Consider the following 27,983-nt stretch of genomic DNA (forward strand, 5'->3'; position numbering starts at 1 on the left):
AGTGCAAAGGGCGATTTGAGTTCTTGCACACGCGCACTTCACAGAGTAGGCGTTCCCTATCAATAGTAGTATACGTTCTAGAACACAGCAATAGGATCTTGCTAGCTCTTGCTTGGCTCTGCCCCCTCCTTGCTTGTTCTTCCCACTATGACTATTTGTTTCCCATAGAACATAGCCTGTCGGATCCAATCTTGGGTTAGTTATTTTAAAAATCTGTAGCGCCATCTTGCGGCTGTTGAAATATATACTTCCGTTCGTTCATGCAGAGTTTACATCCGGAACGATTGGTCACAACAATAACAACAACCACCACCATGGCAGCAGCTGGCGCTGACATGAAGCCCCTTCAAAATGCCATGAAAATAGCTAAAGTGGCTATACAATTGGACGCAGGGAACCGACATAAGGTATTCTAATGTCAAGCTTTCAATACCCTTACGAAAAAGGATGGAGTCAGAGTGCAGTATAACTTCACTATGCTGCAAATCCTGCCTCCAAAATATATATATTTTTTTACTGCAATATGTTTTATGTGTGACTGCAGTTACAGTACAATTGCAGTTCGACTGCAGTTATGCGTCCAAAATACCACAATCGACAGCAGTTTCAAAACTGCGATCTTTTTTGTAAGGTTTGATTTAGAATTACAGTGGTGAACGAGTTTTATAGCCACGAGATATGCTTCGTTGATGACGTAAACAATGCAACATTCTTGTTACATACAGTAGCTAGTTGGTGAGTTGGTATAATGTGCTACCTCTGTTGTAATGCTTGTATTGTAATGTTTCTACAGTAGCCTACTGTTGTAAGTTTACAGCTTTATTTTTTTCTCTAGGAGGCTTACTGTGAATACTTGAGGAGTATCAACTTCATCTCCCACTCACTTTTGGAGGATGCTGTATCGAGGCGTAAGATGAGACGTGGACAATATTCCATTATGCAAAACTAAATAAATCTAATTTCATTCAAGAGGTGCTCTGTAGATAAGAGCTGTTATGGTGCTTTCAGGATGGGACTGCAACTACATCTTTATGCCTGACAGTCACTGAGCATAAAGACATCTAAGCTCAATCAATCAAGATACTATGACGTGTGTCATCTTTCTCCACTCCATTCAACGCTGCCAGGGCAGGTCTATAAGTCATTTTAGAACAGTATTTCCCAACCCTGGTCCTTGAGTACCCCCAACAGTAAGCAGTTTCATTGTAGCCCTTGACAAACACACCTCATTCAACTCATTGAGGGCTAGATGATTAGTTGAATCAGGTGTGCTTGTACAATAAACATGTACTGTACTGTTGGGGGTACTTGAGGACAAGGTTTGGGAAACACTGTTTTAGAAGGTAGAAAATAAACAATTGAACAAGTTCTGGAGTAAGTAGTTGACTGTGTTTGTAGACAAGCACAGGATTACCTCACACATTGATTCATTTACTCTCTCCTGAAATAATCAACAACACTAAAGAATGACTGTATCAACCTTGATGATGTAGATACTGAGATTTAATCAGTTCTTAGCATCGATTGTTTTAATTTAGTTGCAGTGGGTAGTGGTTACCAGTCGTAAAATGTTGCTTTTCTCTTCTGCTATTTTGATTTTCTTTACTCATCCAGAGGGAGAGATAGTAGCAGTAGAGGTGGAAAAGATGTTGAGGCTGGCTGAGCAGTGTTTGGAGAGAGCCAAGTCCTCCTTCATAGGAAGGAGAGATGAACCTGCAACCCCTACCTCCTACACGACACCTATCAACTTGGCAGCACTCAGCCTGACCACAGCCTTAGCAGTAAGCCCTGGAAAGATTGGTAAATATATTTAGCCCCAAATTTTGCAAAGTTTTTCAAATGACTTTTTCCCGAAACGTGTCAACCTCCTGTCCCTCCTCCAGTTTCGCCACAACCACAAGAGCCGGTTATTTACTCGGGGCCTAAACATAACCCCAGGCCTGGACAGCGCAGAGTTCTCTCTGAGGGTGGAGGGGAGGTCACCACCTTCCTGCCCCCAGAAGTCTTCCAGAGTTTGCAGATAGTGGAGTCACAGGATACCAGGAAGTGAGTTGTTGTCAGAGAAATTGGGGACTAAACAATCAAGGGACAAAAAGGAGAGTTCTAGAAATAGCCACTCAGTGAAATAGAAGGACGCTCTCTGGTTACTGTATTCATGAGATGCCTACATCAGAAGTCACTCTTATCAGTGAATGGTTGTCATCGTAGAACTTTGTTAAATTGTTGAAGAGGTCGATGATTAATACAGAGTTGATTTAATACAGAGTATTCAAATAGTGCAGAACTGAAATTCACATTGTAAGCCACCGCAGTCATAGACTTGATACATTTTATACCTTTGGTAACATGTGACTTAACATTTTTGTATGTTTTTGTGTGTATTAAAGGGAGCTTACACCCATAGAGGAGGCCTCGCGGTTGAACCAGAAGTTGAAAGAAAATTATGAAGCTCGTCTGGCCCGACTCCCCCCTGCTCAGGCCCGTACACAGAAGACTTCCCTGGTCAGTCTTTGTGTTTGTGTGTTATTCACTTATACCAAAGAGACACCACATTCAGTTTAACCAAACTTTACATTGCAACCATGATTTTAGAATATCCCCAAAGTTGGATAAATTGAAGGATCTTGTAAATTAACTGGCTGCTATTTTAATTCACAGTTGTGTGTCAGATTACAGTAGAACACCGAAGCAAAGCAGAAAGGTTGTGAGATTCACACAGCTGTTATATCCACTACATATGAGTGACACACACACACGAGTACCATCTGATGTTGGTATGAGGCAGAGTTGGATCCAACAAGAACTCAGCATCTTGTTTCCTCTACATTAATTATGTCCATCAGTTCTGGGACGCTGCTATGGTGGGTATTTAGAGCAGTAGACTTGCAGAAAACAGCTTTGAATGAAGTAGTCTGATAACATGGAAATAAGAAATTATTCATGCTTGACGCAAGTGTACTCATTGATTTATCTATTTCATATTTATTTTTAAATATAATACTCTGGGTTTTGCATTGAAGCACAATCGCATGCATGCACGAGACTAGTGTCATGTGAATCCATACAAGGTTCACGCCCCTTCAAGGTGATTAGGGATTCGATTCGTTTGGACTTTATTTGGCGCGCCACACGCTCTTGTTGGATTCGAGTTTTAGTTGAGAAATCAACAGGATTAGTGACTCACTCTAAGGTTAGAGATTGAGGCGAAATACGGTCAGAATACAAACGACAGCTTTTTTTTTCTTCCTCTTCATGATCGCGTTGTCGTGTCCTTCAAGGAATACTAGTTTTACTTTTCCACGCGTTTTAGTCGCTTAGAACAAAAAACATTTGAAATCCCACGATTTAGATGCCAAGAATGTTTCGGCGACATAACGGCCAAATGGATCTGCGGACTCATTGGGAAAAATTGAAGGAATTTGTGAAGGTACTTTTTATGTCCATGTAGTTTTATTGTTTCAGTTACGTTTTACCCACACACTACTATACAAGATGTATGCCGCGTTTAAAACAACTGGGAACTCGGAAATCTCAGACTTTAGTGCGTTCACGACAACTCTTTTCGAGGTTCTCAGTTGTCTTGAAAGCACCAGTAGCACAGACTACTGCACATGTACTCACAGGGTGACTAGTAAGCATTTCACTGTAAGGTATACTACACCTGTTGCATTCGGCGCACGTGACAAATAAACGTTGATTTGATTTAGTAGTAGGATCGTTCCCAATGAGAGCGATATATACACTATACATACAAAGGTATGTGGACACACCTTCAAATGAGTGGATTTGGCTATTTCAGCCACACCTGTTGCAGACCGGTATAAATTCGAACACAGAGCCATGCAATCTCCATAGACAAACACTGACAGTAGAATGGCCTTACTGACAAGCGCAGTGATTTTCCAACGTGGCACCATCATAGGATGGTCTTGGGCTTTTGACCATTTCTTCGGATTCCTCATGTCTAACTCATTGTTAGAAAAAGTTTGGTCCAGTTATATATTTATGAGGTATTAAACACTGAGTGTACAAAACATTGAGAACCTGCTCTTTCCATGACTTAGCTTTCACCTGGATTCACCTGGTCAGTCTGATGTCACTTGTTAAATCCGATTCAATCAGTGTAGCTGAAGGGGAGGAGACAGATTAAATAAGGATTTTCTTAACCCTTGAGACAATTGAGACATGGATTTTGTATGTGTGCCATTGAGACAAAATATTGAAGTTCCTTTGAACAGGGTATGGTAGTAGGTGCCAGACGCACCAGTATGTGTGTCAAGAACTGCAACGCTGCTGGGGTTTTCCACGCTCAACAGCATCCTGTGTGTATCAAGAATGGTCTACCACCCAAAGGACATCTAGCCAACATGACACAATGCGGGGGGTCAATCATTTCTTGTGCTTTTTGAGGTGGAACGACCCAGTAGAAGTGACCTCTCCAGGAGCTTACTCAAGTGCAATCAATGACAACCCTTAACCTATGAAGTTTTGTTGTTCAGACCCTGATGAGCCATATAATGCAATCGGCCAACAGTCAGCCTACCTCAGGCAATTACTGGTTGTAGTGTTGAGGTGATAACATTTTATGTTTACCTTTCAACTAGAATTCTTCCTCCTGGAAAATATTACTTGTCTTATCTCTCACACAATGTATTTAGGACATTTCTGACATGCATGTATCATCTCTTGAAGTAGTCTGGAAATGTAAAATATTAATACATTTTCTTTCAACGCAGACACTCTCTCTTCAGAGGCAGATGATGGAGAACCTGATCATTGCCAAGGCCAGGCAAGATGCTGTATCCTTCTGTTAATGTGGACTTTCGGGGTCAGTTTGATATTATATAAGTCTAGGAGTCAATTGGGTAAGAATGTCCACTTGATTAAGTTACACCAGGATCCAAATTATGGCATCATGGCTGAATGAGCCTTACCTGTGATCCTTGGTAAACACATTCCAGACACCCCATGTTATGTCTCCTGTAACTGTGTCATAAGAGGACCCTCAAGTTACATCATCTATTATAGTGACTGACCTGTTAGTGTTGTTTGAAAGTAGCTACCTTCTGAGAGAATTTATGCTATTGGTTATCCATGGGGATAGGCATGTAGCTTTGGGGTGAGCTGCTGTTTTATGTTTAGATCCAGTGGACATTTGGGAAGGGTTCCTTAATACGTGTGAAGCTCCAAAGGAAGATGGAGGAGAGGAGTCTGCGGCTGCAGGAGGAGGCCAACAGGTGAGCATTTGTCCCCTCTGACAGTAGAACTCGGTACACATCACAGTTCAAGACTGTTGAATGGCTTTACAGGCGAACCACATCAGTAATGTCTGTAGTATAAGTGCTGCTACTTTGTAGGAATTGGAATAAGAACAGAAACCTGACACTTGTGTATTTGCAGTTAAGTTTAGAATACTTCAGAACCATCTCCCCTCATTAACCACTCAATCCACCCTTAATTTAAGTCTTCTGATATGTAGTATGAAAGTAATTGAAATGGTGCTTGGAGCTGAGCTCCAGTTGCATCCATGTATCTGAGTAAGGGCTACTGAGTGGCACAGGGGTCTAAGGCACTGCATCTGAGTGCTTGAGGCGTCACTACAGACACCCTGGTTTGATTCCAGGCTGTATCACAACCGGCCGTGATTGGGAGTCCCATAGGGCCCAGCGTTGGCCGGTGTAGGCCGTCATTATAAATAAGAATCTGTTAACTGACTTACCTGGTTAAATAAAAAAATCAATGTGTCTGTGCTGTATGCAGGAGGTTTGCCGCATCTGGAACAATTACTGCAGAAGAACAGGAGCAACGTGTTCTGTACACAAATGTTTTGGAATATGAACAAGATCATGTGAGTTCAAAGTGCAGTGACAACTTGACAAGTCATTGTGTCGATAAGTGAACTTTAGTGTTTCCTGTCGAGTTGTCCTCATCCTGTGTATGTTTGACTTATAGGACTGGCCCAAGCTATGGAAAGCCAACATTAAGAAAAATCCTAATGATGCCACATTGGTTTCCGGGCTTGTTTCATGTCTTCTCAGGTACCAAACACGAGGCCGCACAAGGCAGTCCTAGTCCTATATTTTGCCATACATAATGTTGCTTAATTTCCTTTTGAATAGAGGAGTAATTTTTATTGTGTGCTTTGTGTGTATCCTAGCTGTCCTGACCACCCTGTGATGATGCTACTGAAAAGGCTCCAGTACAGAGTTTACAACAGGCTCTACCCAATCGTGAGTAAGAGTCTCCCTGCAAGTCCTGCCCTGCCCATGAAACCCTCCCACAGCGCTCAGAGCCTGTTGATGTCAGACTCTCATCAGAACGTGTCAAAATCAGAAGTGGGCCACAGTATGTCCTCCGATGCCTCTCTCAATATCTCCTTCTCCCATGACCATATTGCTAATGAGGAGGATAGTGATGGGCCCCATACACTGGACAGGGAGAATTCGTTTGAGGATCTGGAGCAGTTTCTGACACAGCTGGACTGGGCTCCATCACATGGGGACCCTGACGTGACCTTTGAACAGTCACAGTTGGATCAGGAGGAGTCTCTCGTTCAAGACTTGGAGATGCGTGATCTCAAAGAACACCTCAAGGCTATTGTGAAGGACATCCATATTGCCATTGGTTAGTATGAGTTAAAATGTACTATGTAGTAGACCTCATGTTTTGCAGTGTTTTCTAATTGTTGAGGGAAATGTATGAAAATAACTTTGTTGCAGATCAACTGCTGTCGCTATGTCTGCTCTCCTTTGAGTGTCTGAACACAGCCAGTTCTAAGGACCTGTGTGTGGCCAGCATAGAAGAAGCCTTCTTCACTCCCCTCTGGAGCTCTTTGTTGGCTCTCTTCAGGTAATCTTCTGTCTTTTTCTTTTTGTAGTTATGATCACTTGCCCATATTTTGTGGCAAAAACTAGTGATTGGGGTTTTGAAATAATTTCATTATTCGAATAGTATCATACATTTCTGTAGGATATCCAGATATTCGAATTACATGTGTGTTATTTTTTTTTTATACAACTTACGGTTTTAACCTAAGGACTGCTGGCACTCTATTGCTTAAGCTGCGGAGGGGGCAGTGTGTGTGAGAGGGAGAGCAGACAGAGGGAGAGGCGCCAAGGCAACTCGGTGACAGCCAAGACTAGCTAACTTGTAGCAGACACAATGTTATTTATCATCCCATATAACAGTGCCTGTCTTGACTAGAGAAGCTAACCAGCTATAGCTATCTAGGCTAATTGAGGCCACATGCCGCTTTCTCCCCAACTCCATTCAGATAAAACAACCGCTTACCTGTTGGTTGCTCAGTGGTAGCCTACTCCTTCTCATTTCGCTAACTTTTCATTCTGTGATTTTATTCCATCTTGCATTGCGTTAGTGAACTATCACTCCACTTGCTACACTAAGTCTCTGCTGAATTTAATTAGCTAACATAAACAACAAGCTACACATGTGAAGGTTACCAGTTGACTACCGGTCTTTTTTATGGGGTGCACGTCATAAAACCTACATTGGAAAGTTTGATTTATTAAATTAATCATTTTAAATGTCATGGTATATCCTATATGTAACAATGTCACATGGATATCTTATTTACGTTTAGAAAAAGCATTTTCAGTGTTAAAAATCCAAGAATTCGAATACTAACGTCCGTTCGGATATTCGAATAACCGTGCACATCCCTAGTAAAAGCTTCTTGTTTGCAAAGGGAGTTGGATGTCAGGCAGTGGTCGGTAGATGGCGTCAGTATGCTACAACTAGAAACTGTTCTCCTATTATCCTGCTGCATGGTTGATTATGCGTATCAGTGTAGTGAGATGATTAACATACCTGTGATTCAACCATTCCTTGACGTATTCAATCTAATGTCCATTTAGAAAGGTAGTTCAGTGTGAAGCTGGTGTCAGTCATGTCACACTACTTGTTGATTTGGCATGGTTACCTCTTGTATCTTTGTGTCCTGGACTATGAAGGAAGGTCCATAGAGAGAAGGAGCTGTCCTTTGAGTCCAGTATGAGGCTGTATCGGGATGCCTCACCTGGTGATGTTGGTGTCGCATCGAAACTGTACCCCCAGGACCCTGTCGTGCTGCATGGTTCCTACCCCTATGACTCGGCAGTGCAAGAGCTTCGCTTGCTGTGCAGAGATTGCTGTCCCCAGAGAAAGCTGGAGTGCATTGGTGAGTAAGACCTCACTGGACAATGATAGTGTGGGAAGTGTTCTTTACATTGCTCATACCGCGGAAGCATTTAATTGGGGGGAAACCCCATGTTTCTCTGCCCCAATAACATCCAATACACAATGTTCTTTTATTTCAGACAGGCTGGAATCTGTTTTGACTTGTTTGTGTGATGTTATTGATGTTTTCCATATGCCTACAGTTGGAAGTTTACATACACCTTAGCCAAATACATTTAAACTCAGTTTTTCACAATTCCTGACATTTAATCCTAGTACAAATTCCCTGTTTTAGGTCAGTTAGGATCACCACTTTATTTTAAGAATGTGAAATGCCAAAATAATAGCAGAGAATGATTTATTTCTGCTTTTATTTCTTTCATCACATTCCCAGTGGGTCAGAAGTTTACATACACTCAATTAGTATTTGGTAGCATTGCCTTTTAAATTGTTTAGCTTGGGTCAAATGTTTCTGGTAGCCTTCCACAAGCTTCCCACAATAAGTTGGGTGAATTTTGGCCCATTCCTCCTGACAGAGCTGGTGTAACTGAGTTAGGTTTGTAGGCCTCCTTGCTCGCACACACTTTTTCAGTTCTGCCCACAAATGTTCTATAGGATTGAGGTCAGGGCTTTGTGATGGCCACTCCAATACCTTGACTTTGTTGTCCTTAAGCCATTTTGCCACAACTTTGGAAGTATGCTTGGGGTCATTGTCCATTTGGAAGACCCATTTTTGACCAAGCTTTAACTTCCTGACTGATGTCTTGAGATGTTGCTTCAATATATCCACATCATTTTCCTCCCTCATGATGCCATCTATTTTGTGAAGTGCACCAGTCCCTCCTGCAGCAAAGCACCCCCACAACATGATGCTGCCACTCCCGTGCTTCACAGTTGGGATGGTGTTCTTTGGCTTGCAAGCATCCCCTTTTTCCGTCAAACATAACAATGGTCATTATGGCCAAACAGTTCTATTTTTGTTTCATCAGACCAGAGAACATTTATCCAAAAAGTACGATCTTTGTCCCCATGTACAGTTGCAAACCGTAGTCTGGCTTTTTTATGGCGGTTTTGGAGCAGTGGCTTCTTCCTTGCTGAGCGGCCTTTCAGGTTATGTCAATATAGGACCCGTTTTACTGTGGATATAGATACTTTTGTACCTGTTTCCTCCAGCATCTTCACAAGGTCCTTTGCTGTTATTCTGGGATTGATGTATGCCGGCTGCGTGGTCCCATGGTATTTATGCTTGCGTACTATTGTTTGTACAGATGAACGTGGTACCTTCAGGCGTTTGGAAATTGCTCCCAAGGATGAACCAGATTTGTGGAGGTCTACAATTTTTTTTCTGAGGTCTTGGCTGATTTATTTTGATTTTCCCATGATGTCAAGCAAAGAGGCACTGAGTTTGAAGGTAGGCCTTGAAATACATCCACAGGTCCACCTCCAATTGACTCAAATGATGTCAATTAGCCTAACAGAAGCTTCTCAAGCCATGACATCATTTTCTGGAATTTTCCGAGCTGTTTAAAGGCAGTCAACTTAGTGTATGTAAACTTCTGACCCACTAGAATTGTAATGCAGTGAATTATAAGTGAAATAATCTGTCTGTAAACAATTGTCGGAAAAATTACTTGTCATGCACAAAGTAGATGTCCTAACCGACTTGCCAAAACAATTTTTTGTTATCAAGAAATTTGTGGAGTGGTTGAAAAACGAGTTTTAATGACTCCAACCTAAGTGTATGTAAACTTCCGACTTCAACTGTATGTGTTAGTCACCTTTTGTTTTGCGTCCTGTTCTGTTGCAGTTCGAACGTTGCGTCTGATCTGTGCTTGTGCTGAGGACTACTCCTGCCTTCATGAGGCAGAATCCAAAACCGCAGCCATGTGAGTGTAATACTACAACATTGCTTTTATGGATATGAACATGCTCACATGCTGGACTATGCTCGTTTCCCCTCAAATCTCTCACACAGTGCAAACAGTGTTATTTACAGTGCCTTCAAAGTATTCACACCTTGACTTTTTCCACATTTTGTTTCAATCTGAATTTAAAATGGACTAATTTGAGATTTTTATTGTCACTGGCCTACACACAATAAATATCCCATAATGTCAAAGTAGAAATGTTTTTACATTTTTTACAAATTAACATAAAATAAAATAACTACCTCTACCTCTAAAATAACTACCACAAAAACCAGGGAGGTTTTCCAATGCCTCACAAAGAAGGGCACCTATTGGTAAAAAAAAGGGAGACATTGAATGTCCCTTTGAGCATGGTGTTATTAATTACACTTTGGATGGTGTATCAATACACCCAGTCACTACAAAGATACAGGTATCCTTCCTAACTCATTTGCTGGAGAGGAAGGAAACTGCTCAGGGATTTCACCATAGGCCAAAGGTGACTTTAAAACAGTTTAACGGCTGTGATAGGAGAAAACTGAGGATGGATCAACGACATTGTAGTTACTCCACAATACTAACCTAATTGACAGTGAAAAGAAAGCCTGTACAGAATACAATATTCCAAAACATGCATCCTGTTTGCTATAAGGCATTAAAGTAAAACTGCAAAAAATGTGGCAATGTTTGGGGCAAATACAACACATTACTGAGTACCACTCTCCATATTTTCAAGCACAGTGATGACTGGATCGTGTTATGGGTATACTTGTAAGTGTTAAGGACTAGGTAGTTTTTCAGGATAAAAAAACTGAATGGAGCTAAGCACAGGCAAGATCCTGGAGGAAAACCTGGTTGTCTGCTTTACACCAGAAACTGGGAGATTAATTCCCCTTTCAGCAGGACAATAACCTAAAACACAATGTCAAATCTATGCTGGAGTTGCTTACCAAGATGACATTGAATGTTCTTGAGTGGCCTAGTTACAGTTTTGACTTAAATATACTTGAAACTCTATGGCAAGACCTGAAAATGGTTGTCTAGCAATGATCAACAACCAATTTGACTGAGCTTGAGGGATTTTGAAAAGAATAATGGGCCAATGTTGCATAATCCAGATGTGGAAAGCTCTTAGATACTTGCCCAGAAAGACTCATAGTTGTAATCTCTGCCAAAGGTGCTTCAACAAAGTATTGACTCGCAGGCTGACTACAAAATCAATTTAGAAATCTATATTATTCAATTATTGCACCCACACTGCTCGCGCATGCCAACGAGCGTCTGCGTTGCCAAGGGCTTTAATAGAAGTCAGTTCTATTTCTGCGGCAGATCGAGCTGCAAGTCCTGCCTCTCCCATCTCTTCATTGGTTTATAGAAGCAGGTACCCACGTGCCATCTCCTCATTGGTTATACCCACATGGGTGACTGAAAGACAAAATAGGTCGGTGGCTGTAACACGGAACCCAACCGGCTGTTTGCGTGCGCAATCTTGCATAAATGTATTTTGTCCCCCCCAATCAAAAACGTGATCACGACACGCAGGTTAAAATAAACAAAATCTGAACCAATTATAAATCATTAAACATTTATGGCAATTTAGCTAGTTAGCTTGCACTAGCTAGAAAATGTGTCCTATTTATCTAGCTTGCTGTTGCTAGCTAATTTGTCCTGGGATATAAACATTGAGTTATTTTTTACCTGAAATGCACAAGGTCCTCTACTCCGCCAATTAATCCACACATAAAACGGTCAACTGAATCGTTTCTAGTGAACTCTCTTCCTTCCAGGCCTTTTCTTCTCTTGACTTTATATTGCGATTATAAGTAGCTAGCAACAGCAAGCTAGCTAAATAGGACAAATTAGCTATCAAGTGCTAGCTAAAATGCCATATGTTTAATGCTTTTCGACCTGTCCCCAAATTAATATAATTGGTCCAGAGTTTTTTGATATTTTAACCTGCGTGTCGTGATCACGTTTGGTGTGGGGGGACAAAATACATTTATGCACGATGGCACACGCGCGCAGCCGGTTTGGGTTCTGTGTTAGTGGTGTGAATACTTATGTAAATTAGATTTCTGTATTTAATTTTCAATGTTTTAACTTGTCCAAAAACATGTTTTCACTTTGTCATTATGGGGTATTGTGTGTAGGGGATATATATTTAATACATTTTGGATTCAGGCTGTAACAACAAAATGTGGAATAAGTCAAGGGGTATGAATACTTTCTGAAGGCACTGTTTATTTAAAAAAATAAAATAAAAATAATCTGCACTTTTCTGTGTTTGTGCTTTACACAGACTTATTGTACAGATATTTTGGGGGGAGTATCCAAATATAATTTAGGACCCCCCTGCCTCGGTCAGTGGTCGCCTTGTCAGACTTCATCAGAGATCACTAAGGCCAGACACAGCAGGGGTCTGGCCAAGGATCACTGCCCCCTGTGGAGTGCCCCATCCTGGACGATCCTCAAAGTGGGTCGCCTTGTCTGGAACACACTCAGGCAGGGCCCTGCTAGCCTAGGAGCTGTGAATGGGAAAGCGGCTCTACTGGGCAACAGAAAGAGCTATAGGTCAGAGACCATATAATGGGTATGCAGAGTGTAGACGTTAAGTCATTTGAGGTTGGGGGAGTAATGTAGTGAGAAAGTTTACTGGGTTGTTTGCTTGATTTAAGTAGTCTACTACTAGAAGAGAATTTAATGAGGCTTGCAGGAAACTGATGGGGTAGATCAAACGTTGAAGAGCCAGTCCACACGCTACCTAAATGACATCCAGTAAATGTCTGTCTGCATAAAATTCGAATTGAACTAAAGCCCTATTCGCACGGGACCAGTATTACTAGAGAATGTCAGTTATGTAGTTATTACCCCGGCATGTCTGTTTTTTCCAGTGGATTATTCAGACGGGTTTTGTTTTAGAAAACTGCCCTGTAATATGTTTTTCGCTCATTCACAATTGACCGTTATGACGGAAGCCTGGAGGCTCTTCTATGCGTGATGATATTTCAAATGTCTAGGGATAGCCTAATGTTGGCCTAATGGCCTTGAGTTCGGAGGAAGTCTAAATGAATAATCCATATCAATAAGAACTGTAACCTACACAGACATTTAATTACCTGATGGATTTGGCAATTTATCAATTAATTGCTCTTAATTACCTGATGGATTTGGCAATTTATCAATTAATTGCTCTGTATATTGTCCACTTCATCTTTTAAGAGACGTATGGCACTGGGAAAGTTGATATGACAAAACAAATCATTCATCTGTAGGCTACATGCATAGCACTTTGTTTTAAGCATAAATTTGTTCCCATGTTCTTACCCAAACTGGGATTCAGCACCTGTTAAACCCTGTAATATCCCTCAAAACACAGGGATGACGATTCGCACGGGATAAGTATTATTAGAGGACCTTGGCATTTGCTGAAAAACAGTAGGTTTTTAGGGCTGTGATAACCTTCCTTCCAAGTAAAAATTACTGACATGGCAGATTCTGACGGGACTAAAATTACAGATATGGTGAATTTGTGCTCGTGCACATAATTACATGACCTTAGCTCCCCCAGTAAAACTTATCCCATCCGAATAGGGCTTAACAGTGAAATGCTTACTTACGGGCTCTTCCCAACAATGAAGAGAAATAATAGAAAACAATAATACAAGAAATAAATACACAATGAGTAATAACTTGGCTGTACAGTATACACGGGGTACCAGTACCGAGTCGATGTGCAGAGGTACGACGTAATTGCAAGCATTTCGCCACACATGCAATATCATTTGCTAAACACGTGTATGTGACCAATAAAATTAGATTTGAGTTAGATATGTACATATCGGTAGGTATAAAGTGGCTAGGCAACAGGATAGATAATTAACAGTAGCAGCAGCTTATGTGAAGAGTCCGGAGTTAGCCCGGGTAGCTATTGATGAACTATTAAACTATTAAGCAGTCTCATGGCTTGATGGTAGAAGCTGTTCAGGGTCCTGTTTGTTCCAGACATGGTGCATTGGTACCGCTTGCCATGCGGTAGCAGAGAGAACAGTCTATGACTTGGGGGGCACCAGTCTTTGACTCCAGCCACCCATAGGCCCATTGCATGAACTTATATCAAGCACCTCTAAAACTAAAACTGTTTGAGGATGTGGGCTCCACGACCAACCAAACAAATCGTTCTCTCTCATTATGTTTGTTTGGCGCATTGAGGGCATAGCTCATGTAGTGCTGGTACAATTACCATGTAACCGACAGTTATGGGTGAAGACCATCATGAAAAACAATTGCCATCATAACCATTTAAAAATGTTTTATTTTTGGAACAAATAGCTACCTGAAGACTGGATGGCTGGGAATTCTTGCGGTTGTCTGTTTCTGCAGTAACGTGGACTCTTATCAATGTGCTGAAACGAGCAAGGTGTTGTAGCAAAGGAGTCTTCGGTTGCCTAGTCAATGCCCCCAGAAGTCAGCAGCAGCATACGTAGAAATAGAATAAATGGGATGGCGTCCCCATTCAAGTCAATTATGGCATAATGGATGGACTGGTGGCCATTGCAAGTGTTCCCATAGGCGCAAAGCATGAAGTTAAAGCAGGAAGTGTACCCATCAATATGCGTTTGAGCCGCATCAGTTAAAGTAGCAACGCGCATGCCCCACATTTGAGGATCTGTCTTTTTCAGCCATCTTTTTTTCAGCCATCTCTGTTTTGAGGGGTGCAAAATCCACTTGTCACTAGGGTTGTGAAGTCATGAAGGCAGTCAAATTCCACGTGACCGTTTAGTTATGGTAATTAGGCTTTGCCAAGCTTTGATGCTGCTGATGGTCATTAGTAGCCTGCCAAACTTGCTAACTGCCTGATACTCCGCACTCTATTGTCCTTCTAATCGCTCTGACATCAATGCAAATGTATTAAAAAATCTAATCAAACACTTCATGAGAGCCCATGTGCTCATGTTGCTAAAAATGTCTATAGGCTATGCAATTGCGAGAGAACTGAGTAATGGCCTCTATTAAAAAGAGGTTCCCATCAGTTTTCTATAGGCTAGGATTGCTATATTTATTTCTCAACCTTGCTAATATTAATCACATTGCTTCTCTTTAAAACAGGAGTATAGCCTACCTGGCTGGCATGAAATAAACCATGGGGAAAGGTGTCCTCCATTCGCTATTTAAGTGCATAGATGACATGTATTTTTTTCTGCCCCTGTTTCGATACAGTGCATAATGGTCCTTTGTAAATCAAAACAAATTGGGTGACAATATTAGGCTATCACTTGTGAATGATGCCCAACATAAGGAACGATGCCTTTTTTTGTTGCGATTTTATTATTTGTATTTATTTTTTCGAATCAGTCGCAAACCTCATGTAGCCTAGCCCATGGGCCTGTATCTTTTAATAAGGTTTGTATCACAACTAAAGTGGCCAAATAACTTCTTAAAACTAAGCACGTTAATCCGCGTTACAATGGATGTAGCGCCTAACTGGCATACATAAGCAGCACTTGAGTTTCACGTTTGGGGAAGAATTTTCACCATAAAAATGCACCTTTTTATAATAAGCATTACATGCATAATTGTGTTTGCGGTCACTTTTGATGATTGTGGTTTCCCCTTATTGGAACATTTGCGCTTATAGCCTACTACCATGTGCGCATTGCTGTGCTTATGTGAAGAAATAGTTTATCAACATGTTAAGCTAAATGTTCTTATCTGTTGTGGCAGCCACATTGCGTAAAGATAGTTTGAGGCTAGTGGTTGTATTAATTTGGGATCTATCGCATCCCACAACTGTCCCAGACTATGTTTGAAATATTTATTTCTTGCATAGAATAGGTTGACCTCTGTACTATGGGGGATAGTAGATTGACATAGGCTAGTGCTTTTGCTGTACGTTAGGCCTACTCACATTGTTGGGAGACGAAAAGTAAATGTGGACAGTTCCAATATCTTCAATATGCACCTCGGAATTGGATAAGGACACGCGCAGTAGCGTCCTGAATGTCTGTCTTCACTTGTAGCCTGTGAGAAAGACCTGATCGCGTGATGGGGAGCCAGGGAGAAGGGCACAACGGCCACTGGCCGCAAAATACATGGATTTTTTTAGGGTGCATTACGGCCCCACAAAGGGGATGCCACCGTAAAATTGCTTGTCAAATTGTGAAGGAGTTACTGAAGTGGTGTGTACCGCCTGCGCAAAAAACTAAGCAGAGCTTACGCCTTTCAATATAGTTTTTTTCAAATCCTCATTAGTTGCATCATGCAGCCTTACAATGTATTAAAAATCCAAACATACAGCCCAACGTTTGTAGAACCACGGAAGTTACATGAACTCTAAATGAAGCATATAGGAATACCTATTTCTTTGTTAGCCGCTCAACACAGTGCACACTCACTGAAATAGTTTGGAGAAAACATCCTTTATCTTATTCAGCTTTGTTCAATTGTATTATTCATGCTATAAAATAATGCCAAGGAATTCTAAGCAAATCTTGTCTGCTAAATGAACTAGTGGAGCCCACAGCCATTTGGCATAGCCAGATCAGGACAACTGAGTATGCTATTCTGTTCTTCTGAAATAGACTACATTTTCTTCATATCATGTTTCTTTAGACCTGTCTAAAATAATGGATTTATTGGACTTTTTAAAATGTAGGTTTCCAAAGGTCTGCATCAGTGGCTTGTAGGAACCCAGGAGATGCTAAATGTGTTTTGTTAATTAACTGGCAATTACCATGAGACGGACAGTTATTTACATGACAGTCACCGGCTGATTAAATTTTGTGACCGCCAGAACCCTACTTGTCACTTAAATCATGCTGGATTGATTGCTTTCATTGTACTCCTGTGACCTTTTCATACTCCTTGTTGTGCTTGTCGCTTTTTCACATTAATGTTACGACTGCGGAAATGTTTGTAATGACTTGTTAAACCCCGATAATAGCTGAAGTGGGCTCAATGGAATACATTGTCTTTATCGTTCTGCATCGTCTCGACAGTTACATCACAAAAACATAAGAAATAACTATTTTGATGGGTGTAAATTTGTGAAATTTAAAAAGTTAAAATTTAAAACAGTTGATTTTTTTTACAAATTAGATGCACTAAAATGAAAGTAACTTCTGAAAATGAACACTGATTAGTGATATGTCTGATCTCGCGAACAATGTAAAGTATGTATAAATGTGTGAAATCTAGTGCCAAGCGTGTTTATCTTAAACCGAGGCTATTCTGCTGTTGACACACTTGTTGAATTATGCAACAGAACATGACAACAGTAATTGAGGCAGTCTGGGTGGCACAGGTGAGTGTATGTAGGCCTAGACATAGCAAGTGTTTAGTGGTTGCAGCCCTGTGCCACCCCTTTAAGCTATTCATATACACTGAGTAAACACAACTTTAACACCTGCTCTTTCCATGACTGACGAGGTGAATGCTATGATCCCTTATTGATGTCACTTGTTAAATCCGATTCAAACAGTGTAGATGAAGAGATGGGTTAAAGAAGGATTTTTAAGCCTTCAGACAACTGAGACATGGATTGTGTATGTGTGCCATTCAGAGGGTGAATGGGCAAGACAAAATATTTAAGTGCCTTTGAACGGGCTATGATCGTAGGTGCCAGGGGCACTGGTTTGTGTCAAGAACTGCAAAGCTGCTGGGTTTTTCACTCTAAACAGTGTCCAGTGTGTATCAAGAATGATCCACCACCCAAAGGACATCCAGCCAACTTGACACAACTGTGGGAAGCATTGGAGTCAACATGGGCCAGCATCCCTGTGGAGCGCTTTCAATGCATTGTAGTCCATGCCCTGACGAATTGAGACTGTTCTGAGGGCAAAAGGGGGTGCAACTCAATATTAGGAAGGTGTTCCTAATGTTTTGTACACTTGGTGTATATGAGTGCATTCTAAGAAAACAAAAGAGAAATTTGACAAATTGAATACCTGAATTCCCGCATCCCAGAACTGTTTTTGACTGTGTCAGTAAAATGTTTTACATGCTATAATTTAGTAAATATCTGATGGATTTTAACAAATTTAAAAGTTTAAAATATTTTCATCCATTGTCCAACTTGCATTTATTAGAATACTTTTTCAAACCTTTTAATAATTTTGATGACTATTGCTAGTTAAAGGCCTAGTACTGCATCATATTGTATAAAAGCTGATGAAACTACTACTGTAAAAGTGTAAAAACATTTGATCAGTGTTGCACTAAATCACCAAAAGTGGACACCCCTTCAAATGAGTGGATTCTGCTATTTCAGCCACACCCGTTGCTGACGTGTATAAAATCGAGCACACAGAGACAAACATTTGCTTTACTGAAGTGTTCAGTGACTTTGAACGTGGCACCAGTCAACTGTGTGATGTTATTGTGAAGTGAAAACTTCTAGGCGCAACACCGGCTTAGCCGCAAATTGTTACAAGCTCACAGAATGGGACCTCCGAGTGCTGAAGCATGAAGTGCGTAAAAATCGTCTGTCCTCGGTTGCAACATTCACTGCAGAGTTCCAAACTGCCTCTGGAAGCGACGTCAGCACAAGAACTGTTCGTCAGGAGATTCATGAAATGGGTTTCCATGGCCGAGCAACCGCATACAAGCCTAAGATCACCATGCACAATGCCAAGCGTCGGCTGGAGTGGTGTAAAGCTCACCACCATTGGATTCTGGAGCAGTGGAAAAACGTTCACTGGATTGCTGAATCACACTTCACCATCTGGCAGTCCAATGGACGAATCTGGGTTTGGCGGATGCCAGGAGAACGCTGCCTGCCCGGATGCATAGTGCCAACTGTAAAGTTTGGAGGAGGAGTAATGGTCTCAGGCTTTTTTTTGTAGTTCGGGCTAGGCACCTTTGTTCCAGTGAAGGGTAATCAAAATGCTACAGCATACAATGACATTCTGTAGCTGACTCTGTGCTTCCAACTTTATGGCAACAGTTTGGGGAAAGCCCTTTCCTGTTTCAGCATGACAATGTCCACGTGCACAAAGCGAGGTCCATACAGAAATGATTTGTCGAGATCGGTGTGGAAGAACTTGACTGGCCTGCACAGAGCCCTGACTTCCACCCCATCGTACACCTTTGGGATGAATTGGAACACCGACTGCGAGCCAGGCCTAATCGCCCAACATTGCCCGACCTCACTAATGCTCTTGTGGCTGAATGGAAGCAAGTCCCTGCAGCAGTTCCAACATCTAGTGGAAAGCCTTTCCAGAAGAGTGGAGGCTGTTATAGCAGTAAAGGGGGGACCAACTCCATATTACTGCCCATGATTTTGGAATGAGATGTTGGACGAGCAGGTGTCCACATACTTTTGGTCATGTAGTGTATTTCCTGATAGTTGCTGGTTGAAAACTACACAGGACCTTTTAACACCAGGTTTGCATGGGTGGGAGATTCGGCTTTACATGGTGACCTCATCTTGTGGTAAGTTGGTTAATAGACCAATAACAAAGAGTTCCAAACCTCTCTGACAATGGTTAGTTTTCAGTTTTCTCCTTGCCACTCAGACCACTCCCAAACAGTCCTAGGAAAATTCTTGCTTGAGAAATTTTTTGCTAACAGCAATTTAATATTTTTTTATATGGAAATCTATTACAGTAAGTTAAAGTTACCCAGAAATTATTTTGATATTGATAATAAAGGTTGTATTGAGCCTTTTAACATTCTAACAGGCCCCGTGTGGCTCAGTTGGTAGAGCATGGCGCTTGCAACGCCAGGGTTGTGGGTTCGATTCCCATGGGGGGCCAGTACAAAAAAAAAAAATATGAATGTATGTACTTGTAAGTCGCTCTGGATAAGAGCGTCTGCTAAATGACTTAAATGTACATTACCATGGAAATTCTTGCGTCACAATACCAGGTAGTCATTGTGAGTTTACCAGACAAATTGCTAGGGTTAGTGGTTCGAAGCCCCTTCTATTCATTTTATTTCTATGGCAGCACATGCAGTCAGGAGAGGAGAAAATGTGAGTTACAATAAATATAATTATCATTTTTTTATTTCTGTTGCTTTTCGAATGGTTATTAGGGAGACCGCGGTCATTTGGCTGACCAATTACGGCCACGGCCCTAAGCTCATGCTCTATATTTGTCTCCTTGTATTGGAGTGTGCAGAGCAGTCAGACTTTGTGGATGTGGTTTGCTGGATACCACTTCTTAGCTCTGGCGGATGTAGCTTATTTTTGGGAGCACCATAATCTAGTGGCTGCTGGTCACTGTTATGCAATTGAATATGAGTTCAGAAACTTCCCTTTTCGGTCTTACACTAGATAAGATTTGCATTTGGGTCTAGTCAATATATTTTAGCTTGTGTGATTTGTTTTTGGACATGGCAATGGCGTACTGCCATTTCTATTATTGCTTCATCAGTGTGTTTCACTTTAAGAGTTTACCCATAGTAAAGAAAGGCTTCTTCTATTCCGAGGAGTCTGTTTGATAACTGCAGAAGAAATGTTAATGCATTAAATGTGATCATTATTCTCACAAATTACTTTGTGTTCACAAGAAAGTATGAATGAATATTTACGCATGTTTGCACATTAACCCACTATCTGTTTTCCCTGTCACCGAGCTAGGCAAATCTGCTTTTAGTTTTAATGCACCGTATTGCTCTAACAAAATTCAAAATACATTTCATCTTCATTTTTCTGGTGCTGTTTAGGCAATTTAAAGTGTTTTGGGAGCTTATTTGTGGAGGAATGCAACTAGTTTTCTGGGTGATTAGTGATTTTCTTTTTTTTCTTTTTTCTTTTTTCTCATGACTATTTGTATTTTAAAGCGGCAAAATGTAACTTTTGGGGCAACCTGACCAAATAGAAATGTGAGTCATAGATCTATTATACTCGAAAGCAAGTCTAAGAAGCGGTATGTCGATTCTATTTACACGATTTCTATGCTTCCCGTTAAGTTTTGTTTTTGCATCTTTTACTTTCAGTTTTGTATGGCAGCTGAAACAACAATATTTTTGGATATGGAAAATGTATTTCACAGCAGTTAAGATGGTACAGTGATTTCTCCCTCACACTCTACTTCACTTTGTCTTTTTAAATATCTCTTTTTCCCCCTCGACTTGTCCAGTTCACTTGTTATTTCAATCAGAACTTTCAGATCAACAACCCTGTAATGGCTTTTCAATTATGTCAACATCGTCTATGACTGGTTGCATTATGTTGCTCCAAGTTTGACCCTGAATTTGATATTTATGTTAACACTGGAATTTATAGACTAATTTGAAGTTTACAGTAATGTTTGTGTTGACATGTAATGAGGGTGTGATTTTTGTGTTGTGATTGAGTGTAAACACTTTATTATAGCACAACTATTTAAAATATTTAAAAAAAATTATAATAATTTGATTTGGTTTTTAACTAATTTCTTGCCTTTCTGTTAAACTAACCCTCCTCTGTTTATTTGTCAGTGGGGCAGATGACTTGTTGCCCATCCTCTCCTATGTGGCTCTGCACTGTGAGCTGCCTCAGTTGGTGTCAGAGTGTGCTGCCCTGGAGGAGTTCATTCATGAAGGGTAGGTCTCCAACTCACACAGACTTAAATCCCAGCTCACCTCACAGAAAACATGTCCCCTAACTCCATTCCACCTGCGACACGCTACTTTCCCCTTCTGGAGACTGTCTCCCCCTCTGGCTCAGTCTCTATCAGGGTTTCCTTGCGCGTCAGCTCAGACCACACCCGAGAGGTCTATTTATCTCAATAAAAACAGCCTTTAACAGGCTGGTTAGATTGGCAGTAATGAAGACATGGGATATTCTAGTTTGGTTTTCCTTCCCTACAAAAAGACAAATTAAAAGCTTACTTGATGTTTATGCAGCTCAGTGGTTTGGAAGCAGAAGAGTATAGGCAAGGTGGGGCTCACTGGGTACCAAGGCCCTACAGAGGCGGGCCCTACATGTAGGAATTATTGCTGTAATTTACAAAATGACTAGTCAAAAAAGTAAATAGGAAGGGGTGATGTTATTTACATGCTTATTATTGATAGAAAAGCATCAAGCCCCTCCCTACCCCATCATAGAAGCATAGTGATAGACATCTTTCCATCGCTCTTTCTCTCTGAGACACACACACACACAAGCCCTGGCTTGAGTTGCTCTCATGTCTTAGTCTCATTAGCGTAAGGTCACCCAGAGTTGACGAGGCTCCGGCCTTGCACCGCTCCCTTAAGGAAAACCTCCACCCTGCTTACTGTCTTGCCTTGTCACCCTCCACGTCTGTTCTTCCCTCCCCCTTTTATATCCAAATGGGCCAGGATTTTTTTAAATATAAAATAAAAATGTAACTCTTGCTTCACTGGACCATTTCCTATTGTTTAGTCACGGTATGGTTGGATATGAGAAGAGAAGTTGATGCTTGAAACAATCTTTATGATAATCTTCACAAGGAAATTGAGTGTTGATTTTTTTGTGTGTGTGTGTTTAGGACTAAATAAAATTAATAAAATGAGGTGTTGGTATTCATCACTTAATCTGCTGTGACGATTACCAATATGTGGTTAGGCAGATTTGTATTTTTATTGATCTATCTGTAAATTGTACAACAGTGGTCACCAACCGATCTTCATGGAATTCCTACTTGATCCACAAACATTTCTTTAGCCTTGCGCTGCTGGTGGTAAGTGCATTTGATTCAAAGCCCTGCTTGCCGGGTAGACAGGGTTCACATTCTGAAGGGACATACTGCCTACATGGTGGACCAGGACAGCTGTGACTAAATCAAGTGTGCCTACTGTGCTGGCCAATCGGAAAGCTGAAATCACCATTCCTACATTGCCAGTGTACCACGACCTACAGCAAAATGTTATTCTAGCCTACATGAGATTTCATGACGTTTAAAACCATGGCCAGAAACTCAAAGAATACAGCAAAGAGCATAGCTGCAGGAAGTAGGGGTTTTGAGGTTGTTTTTGGGGGGGACAAAAGTAGTGCGCTTGGTTCTCTGGTCATTGGAACAATATTAATTTGTGCATGAGGCAGAAATAATGCGAAGCGACTAGAGTTTCATCATCAGGTGGAAGACTGTCCCCGCTCTCTGGTCAGGGGTGTATTTATTCCGTCAATACTGTTCCAAAAGTTGCATTTGTCCAATAGAAAATCTTGTTTTAGTTGAAAAACTAAACTTTTTGCAACTGTTTGGCGGAATGAATACTCCCAAGTCTCACTGGAGGAAAGGGGAGAGCAGGGACGGTGAGAGGCGGACCCTCTGCTGCTTTCTCCCTCTGCTGACACTGACCATCAGATGCAGGTACCACCAGTCCAGTAAAATAGCTAATTATTTTAATTTATGCTCTGCCTCGCAAGTAATACAACCACTGATCTATTTTGTTATCAAAGCTAGTGTTTATTTTTATTTTTATTTTTAAAATATAATTATATGGTCTAAGAACAATATTGGCAGGCCAAGCATGGTATGTATTAGGCTTACTGTATAATTAGGTTAATGTTGCATAGGCTTACATTTGTAAAGTTTTATGTAAAAAAATACAAATATTCTGAGCAGTAGATCTCTGCCTGCTTTTTGACTGCGACAGTGATCTTGACTCGGAAAAGGTTGGTGACCACTGTTGTACAACGATGGTGCAGAGTTCTAACTGTTCTTCTGTCTAAGGTATCTGATTGGAGAGGAGGGCTACTGCTTGACCTCCATGCAAAGTGCTCTGCAATACGTGGAGTCATTGCACACTGGAGGATTTCAGCTGCACAACACTAAATTCACCTGATACAGGTAATGTACATCCAACATGATTAAACATTTCACTGAGTGCAAATGAGGTCTTTCTCAAATGCATCCCGTTTTAGAGGCAACTCTTCAATCTTAATTAGTTTTTAATCTAAATCATTTGTCTTACCCATAACAATGGTAAAATGAAGTGAAATGTTAAGTGCACAGTGCTATGATACCATTGAGAAAGTGCCCAAACTAGAAGTTATTGAACTGATTGGGGTTGGAGGGTTCGCAGTTGGATGAATCGAATAATATAGTGGGCCCTTGAGCAATGTTTCCAGAGCGGGAGAATTTACACAGGGATTAACTATATGTGACATCAAACAGTCCCACCTAAACTCCCTGTGACATTAATTCATGCTAACTAAACATTTGATTTAAAAGTGTGCTATGTCTGAGAGCTGTCAGTTATGCAAGGCTGTTAAGTTATGAACCCTCTGTTCCACATTTCAGCTGGAGTAACAGATTTGGTTTAAACGTCAGTCTGACCACCTCCTGATTCATGCATCCAAAATTGAACAGTCCATCGTTGCCATGGATATAAAGGGGGGTGGATTGTCATGATTTGTGGTTTCTGTTTCCTTTGTCATTGAGTGACAAATCAATGTTTTACAGAATTTAATCTTATTTTTTTGGAATTTGGGTATTTGCATTCTTAGTTCAGCTCCTATTGATCTGAAATTCTTCTGTATAACAACACACATGGGTTCGGTACTACACTTCAACATAACATGGAGGTGCAGGCTAGTGCTGCAGTCCGATTCTCTACCCTTCTCTCAAGTGTGCACTCGTTCAACCCTCATGGATATCACAAGGATTGATGTAAAAGGGGAAACTCCCTAACCCATGCTTATGCTAATCCAATGTTTTTAACTCCATGAGGGGGTGTGAACAAGTGTACACTTTGGTTAGAGGAGTAAAGGATCGGAATGCAACCTAGGAGCAAGTGAATAGCATCTTTTCTACACCAAAGAACATTGAAGTTCTTTGATTGGAGGGCGTCCTTTAAATGCGGTAGCGGGACACATTGTAGCTCACTAGTCTATAGCAGGTGTACTGAAATAATACTATTTGAAAGGTCCGGTCACACAAACTTCCTAGGTGGCAGAGGTCTGGATGGATATTGTCATTTATCGGCATAGTAACAAACCCCCACCTTCCAATCCATTCGACCCCAAACTGTTCACTCCTCTTGTTGGCAGAGACAGAAATGTGCAGTTTTAAAGCTGATTTCCTGCAATTCTACACATTTTACATGTCTGTTTGTTCTTATGATACCAGGAGTTGAATCCCAACTGAATTCCCCCCAAATGTTTATTTTTAAGTCTGGACCCACGGTCTGTATTGACCCCGTTCTGGGTCCGGATCTGGCCTGCAGACTACCTTGAGTATGGCTGGTGTATAGGGTGTTGTGTACCAATGAATTGAGCGCTTGTTGTTTGCTATTTCAGGCTGCTGCTTTGAAATGGAAACCAATATTCCCTGTGTTGCAGTGCTCTGAAGTGGCAGTGCCTGTTAGCTGCAGACTGGACCACGGTTCAACTTAATTCAGTGTTCTGAGCAAGAAATGACTTTGGCTGTCAAATTAATTTTCTGGACCTAGTTTCCAAGTTCTGTTTCTGTTCACCCAGGTGATTTGACAAAGCCTGATTGTTACCTGGACGAGTTGCAATGTGGAATTTATTTGCTTATGACTGCTATTGAGGGGCATTTAGGTCAAGTGCTTGAAGCTTTATCATACGTCAACCTGAAGTCTGCAAAAAAAATGTATTGCTATTGCTCAGTTTTATTGCTTTCATTTAGGAACTGACCCTGTCATTTTATTAAATTAATGTCTGAAAGATGACTATGTACTACCATAGAGCAACATGTCTCTCTTTTGAAACTCAAAAAAAAGCATGAATTGATCAATTATTGTGTAGCTGCTTACAGAATATTATAGGAATAATTTATTTTAGTCAGGATGTCAGGATTCCAGTTCAATTTTAATGCTTGCATTCAGGATATGTTTTAAGGTAATGCACACATGTTTCTAAATAACTAGGTTGGTGTGAGTGATTGAAACTATGCTAAGTATTGTGTTTCCTGAGAATGTGTGTTCATGCAAGAATTTGTGGGGACAATGCCTCTGAAAAAGTGCATGCAAAATTGAGATATGGGCCCCCCAACAAAACATTTTGGGACCATGATTAGAACTAATTTAGTGTCAAATTATTTTGTGCATTTGGGTGGATGGAGTTCTAGGGGGATTCTCACAGGGTTATGGTTAATCACTCTTTTGGAGTATCTTAGAGCACAGGGAAAAATGGCAATACTTTTTAATTCAATTCTGACTTCACTTCTGAAAGTCATCAGTTAAACTAATTCACTGTAATAGTGTGCACGCCAGCATGCACTTGCAGATAAAATGTTAAAGCCACAGGGACTGCAAAGATATTAATTGTTTTGCTACTGTGGTTGAACATTTTAACAACGATGTTTTATACTTACAGAATATATCATGAACTGGTGTCAGTACAGTATTAGGTTGAGGTTTAAAGTGGGATGGATTTAAGGGAGAGTTTTAGTGTTTAGAGGACATGCTGAGAGTTGACCAGTCACTCAAAGCACTGCTTCCTCTTCAATGGTTGCGTTCCAGGCTGACTACATTGCAGACGCATCTCACAACGCCAAGATGGGTGTTTTAATATATCCGCTAACCACATCGTATGATATTGCAATCTGATGCCAAACTGCACAGCTTGACGAAGCGCGCAACCATTTGTTGATGCAATGCCTGTGACAGTCGGCCTGTGTCTCACAGCTATATGAAAACACAGATCACGGACAACTCTTAATACCTGGTTTATTGACTCAATTTATAATTTTTATTCATACTGTTTTATGCTGTTTGTTTTCTATTTAATACTTTTTATTTGGTCTGTTAAAGAAATGAATGGTTCCAAAAGATGTAAAAAATGTTTTTGACATCCTAAAATAATTGTACCACCTGTCAGCATTGTCTTTTGACACCATCTGTGAAAACTGTAACACCAAAAATGTGCTAATATGTACTGTGTATATTTATGTGAGAGAATTATGTAAATAATAATATAATGGGATGTAATGAATGCTGTTGTATTTCACACAGTACGTGAACCACTACATTGACTCAACTAATTCTGACCTGTATTTGTTTGTTTTTTTTGCTCTTGAAGCCTTATGAACATGTATGTTGGTTAGAGACTCAGATTCAATATGCTATTTTATTGGAGAAACCCCCCATAGACATTCATCTGTGTGGAGGGTCTTAGTCTGGGTGGTTGTTATGAATATCTATGTGTGTGTTGTCCTGGAGGTTTATAACAATAAAGAAGTTGAGGAAAAAGTGTCCCTCTGAGAATTTGTTCATTATCATTCAAACTCTTCTGCTGAAGATATGCCCACTCAAATGTGAAACATTCAGCCAACTCCTTATATAGCCCTGGTGCATGCCCCTCCCCTCTGCACTCAGTTGACTGACACTAGAATCTAATGCGTTGTTTTGCTGTTTCTTTAGGATGAAGATTTGTTTAGAACAGACATAGAGAGCGGTTGGGGCAGTGTTGACCTGATGGGTCTGTGTGCTGGAAGCCTGGCAGGGAGGAGGGGAGAGACACTGGCGGGCATATGGCTGGATTGTTCAGAGTGTTTCCGGACCAGAGGAGAAAACATGCCAATGCGAATCAGGAGGAGTCCAGACAACCGCAGAGGACTAACTTTAATGCATAACTCGCGCTCACTGTGTCCCCTTGAATCGCTTCAAGTCCACTTACCTTGTCACCCACATGCAAGCTGAAATCTCAGTCAGAGCTCGGATCCTATCAGGACCCATTATGCCGTAACAGACTACTCAGTCCCAGCCTCCTTGGCAGGATACACTGCTCCATTCCCAGACAGATCCTCACAACCCCTCTTCCACCTCCCCTCATAACAGCCTATTACACGTACACACCCCATGTGGTGCTGACATCCAATACACGGACTCTATAAAACAAGAAAACCTGAGTGGGCTCCCAAATGGCACAATCAAGGGTCTGGAATCAAACCGGACCCTGGTTTGATTCCAGGCTGTATCACAACCGGCTGTGATTGGGAGTCCCGTAGGGCAGCGCACAATTGGCCCAGTGTCGTCCGGGTTTGGCTG

The 27,983-nt window shown here is 41.0% G+C and overlaps 1 protein-coding gene across 3 annotated transcripts; it reads left to right on the top strand.

Moving 5' to 3' along the window:
* Nucleotides 1-190: 190 nt before the first annotated feature.
* LOC120053856 (VPS9 domain-containing protein 1-like) lies at nt 191-27,972 on the top strand. Of its 3 annotated transcripts, none has more exons than XM_039001125.1 (16): nt 191-407; nt 836-908; nt 1,615-1,800; nt 1,884-2,046; nt 2,388-2,502; nt 4,737-4,799; nt 5,185-5,237; nt 5,761-5,848; nt 5,953-6,038; nt 6,158-6,624; nt 6,720-6,849; nt 7,971-8,176; nt 9,983-10,061; nt 21,504-21,608; nt 23,702-23,818; nt 27,357-27,972. In XM_039001125.1, the coding sequence occupies exons 1-15, from the start codon at nt 261-263 to the stop codon at nt 23,811-23,813; spliced, it is 2,073 nt and encodes a 690-aa protein (XP_038857053.1). In that variant the 5' UTR covers nt 191-260; the 3' UTR covers nt 23,814-23,818; nt 27,357-27,972. The 3 variants fall into 3 exon arrangements, with proteins under 3 accessions (XP_038857053.1, XP_038857054.1, XP_038857052.1); XM_039001126.1 differs by lacking the exon at nt 27,357-27,972 and adding an exon at nt 24,272-25,260; XM_039001124.1 differs by lacking the exon at nt 27,357-27,972 and adding an exon at nt 25,270-27,190 and having other exon boundaries at nt 192-407.
* Nucleotides 27,973-27,983: the final 11 nt, after the last annotated feature.

This window comes from Salvelinus namaycush, chromosome 9, assembly GCF_016432855.1.
Source record: "Salvelinus namaycush isolate Seneca chromosome 9, SaNama_1.0, whole genome shotgun sequence".
NCBI classification, from domain to species: domain Eukaryota; kingdom Metazoa; phylum Chordata; class Actinopteri; order Salmoniformes; family Salmonidae; genus Salvelinus; species Salvelinus namaycush.

Coding starts and splice junctions, on each gene's coding strand:
- LOC120053856 (XM_039001125.1), top strand. CDS start 261: ATGCAGAGTTTACATCCGGAACGATTGGTCACAACAATAACAACAACC. Junction 5,849..5,952: donor TGGAATATGAACAAGATCAT/GTGAGTTCAAAG, acceptor TTTGACTTATAG/GACTGGCCCAAGCTATGGAA. Junction 6,850..7,970: donor TCTTTGTTGGCTCTCTTCAG/GTAATCTTCTGT, acceptor TGGACTATGAAG/GAAGGTCCATAGAGAGAAGG.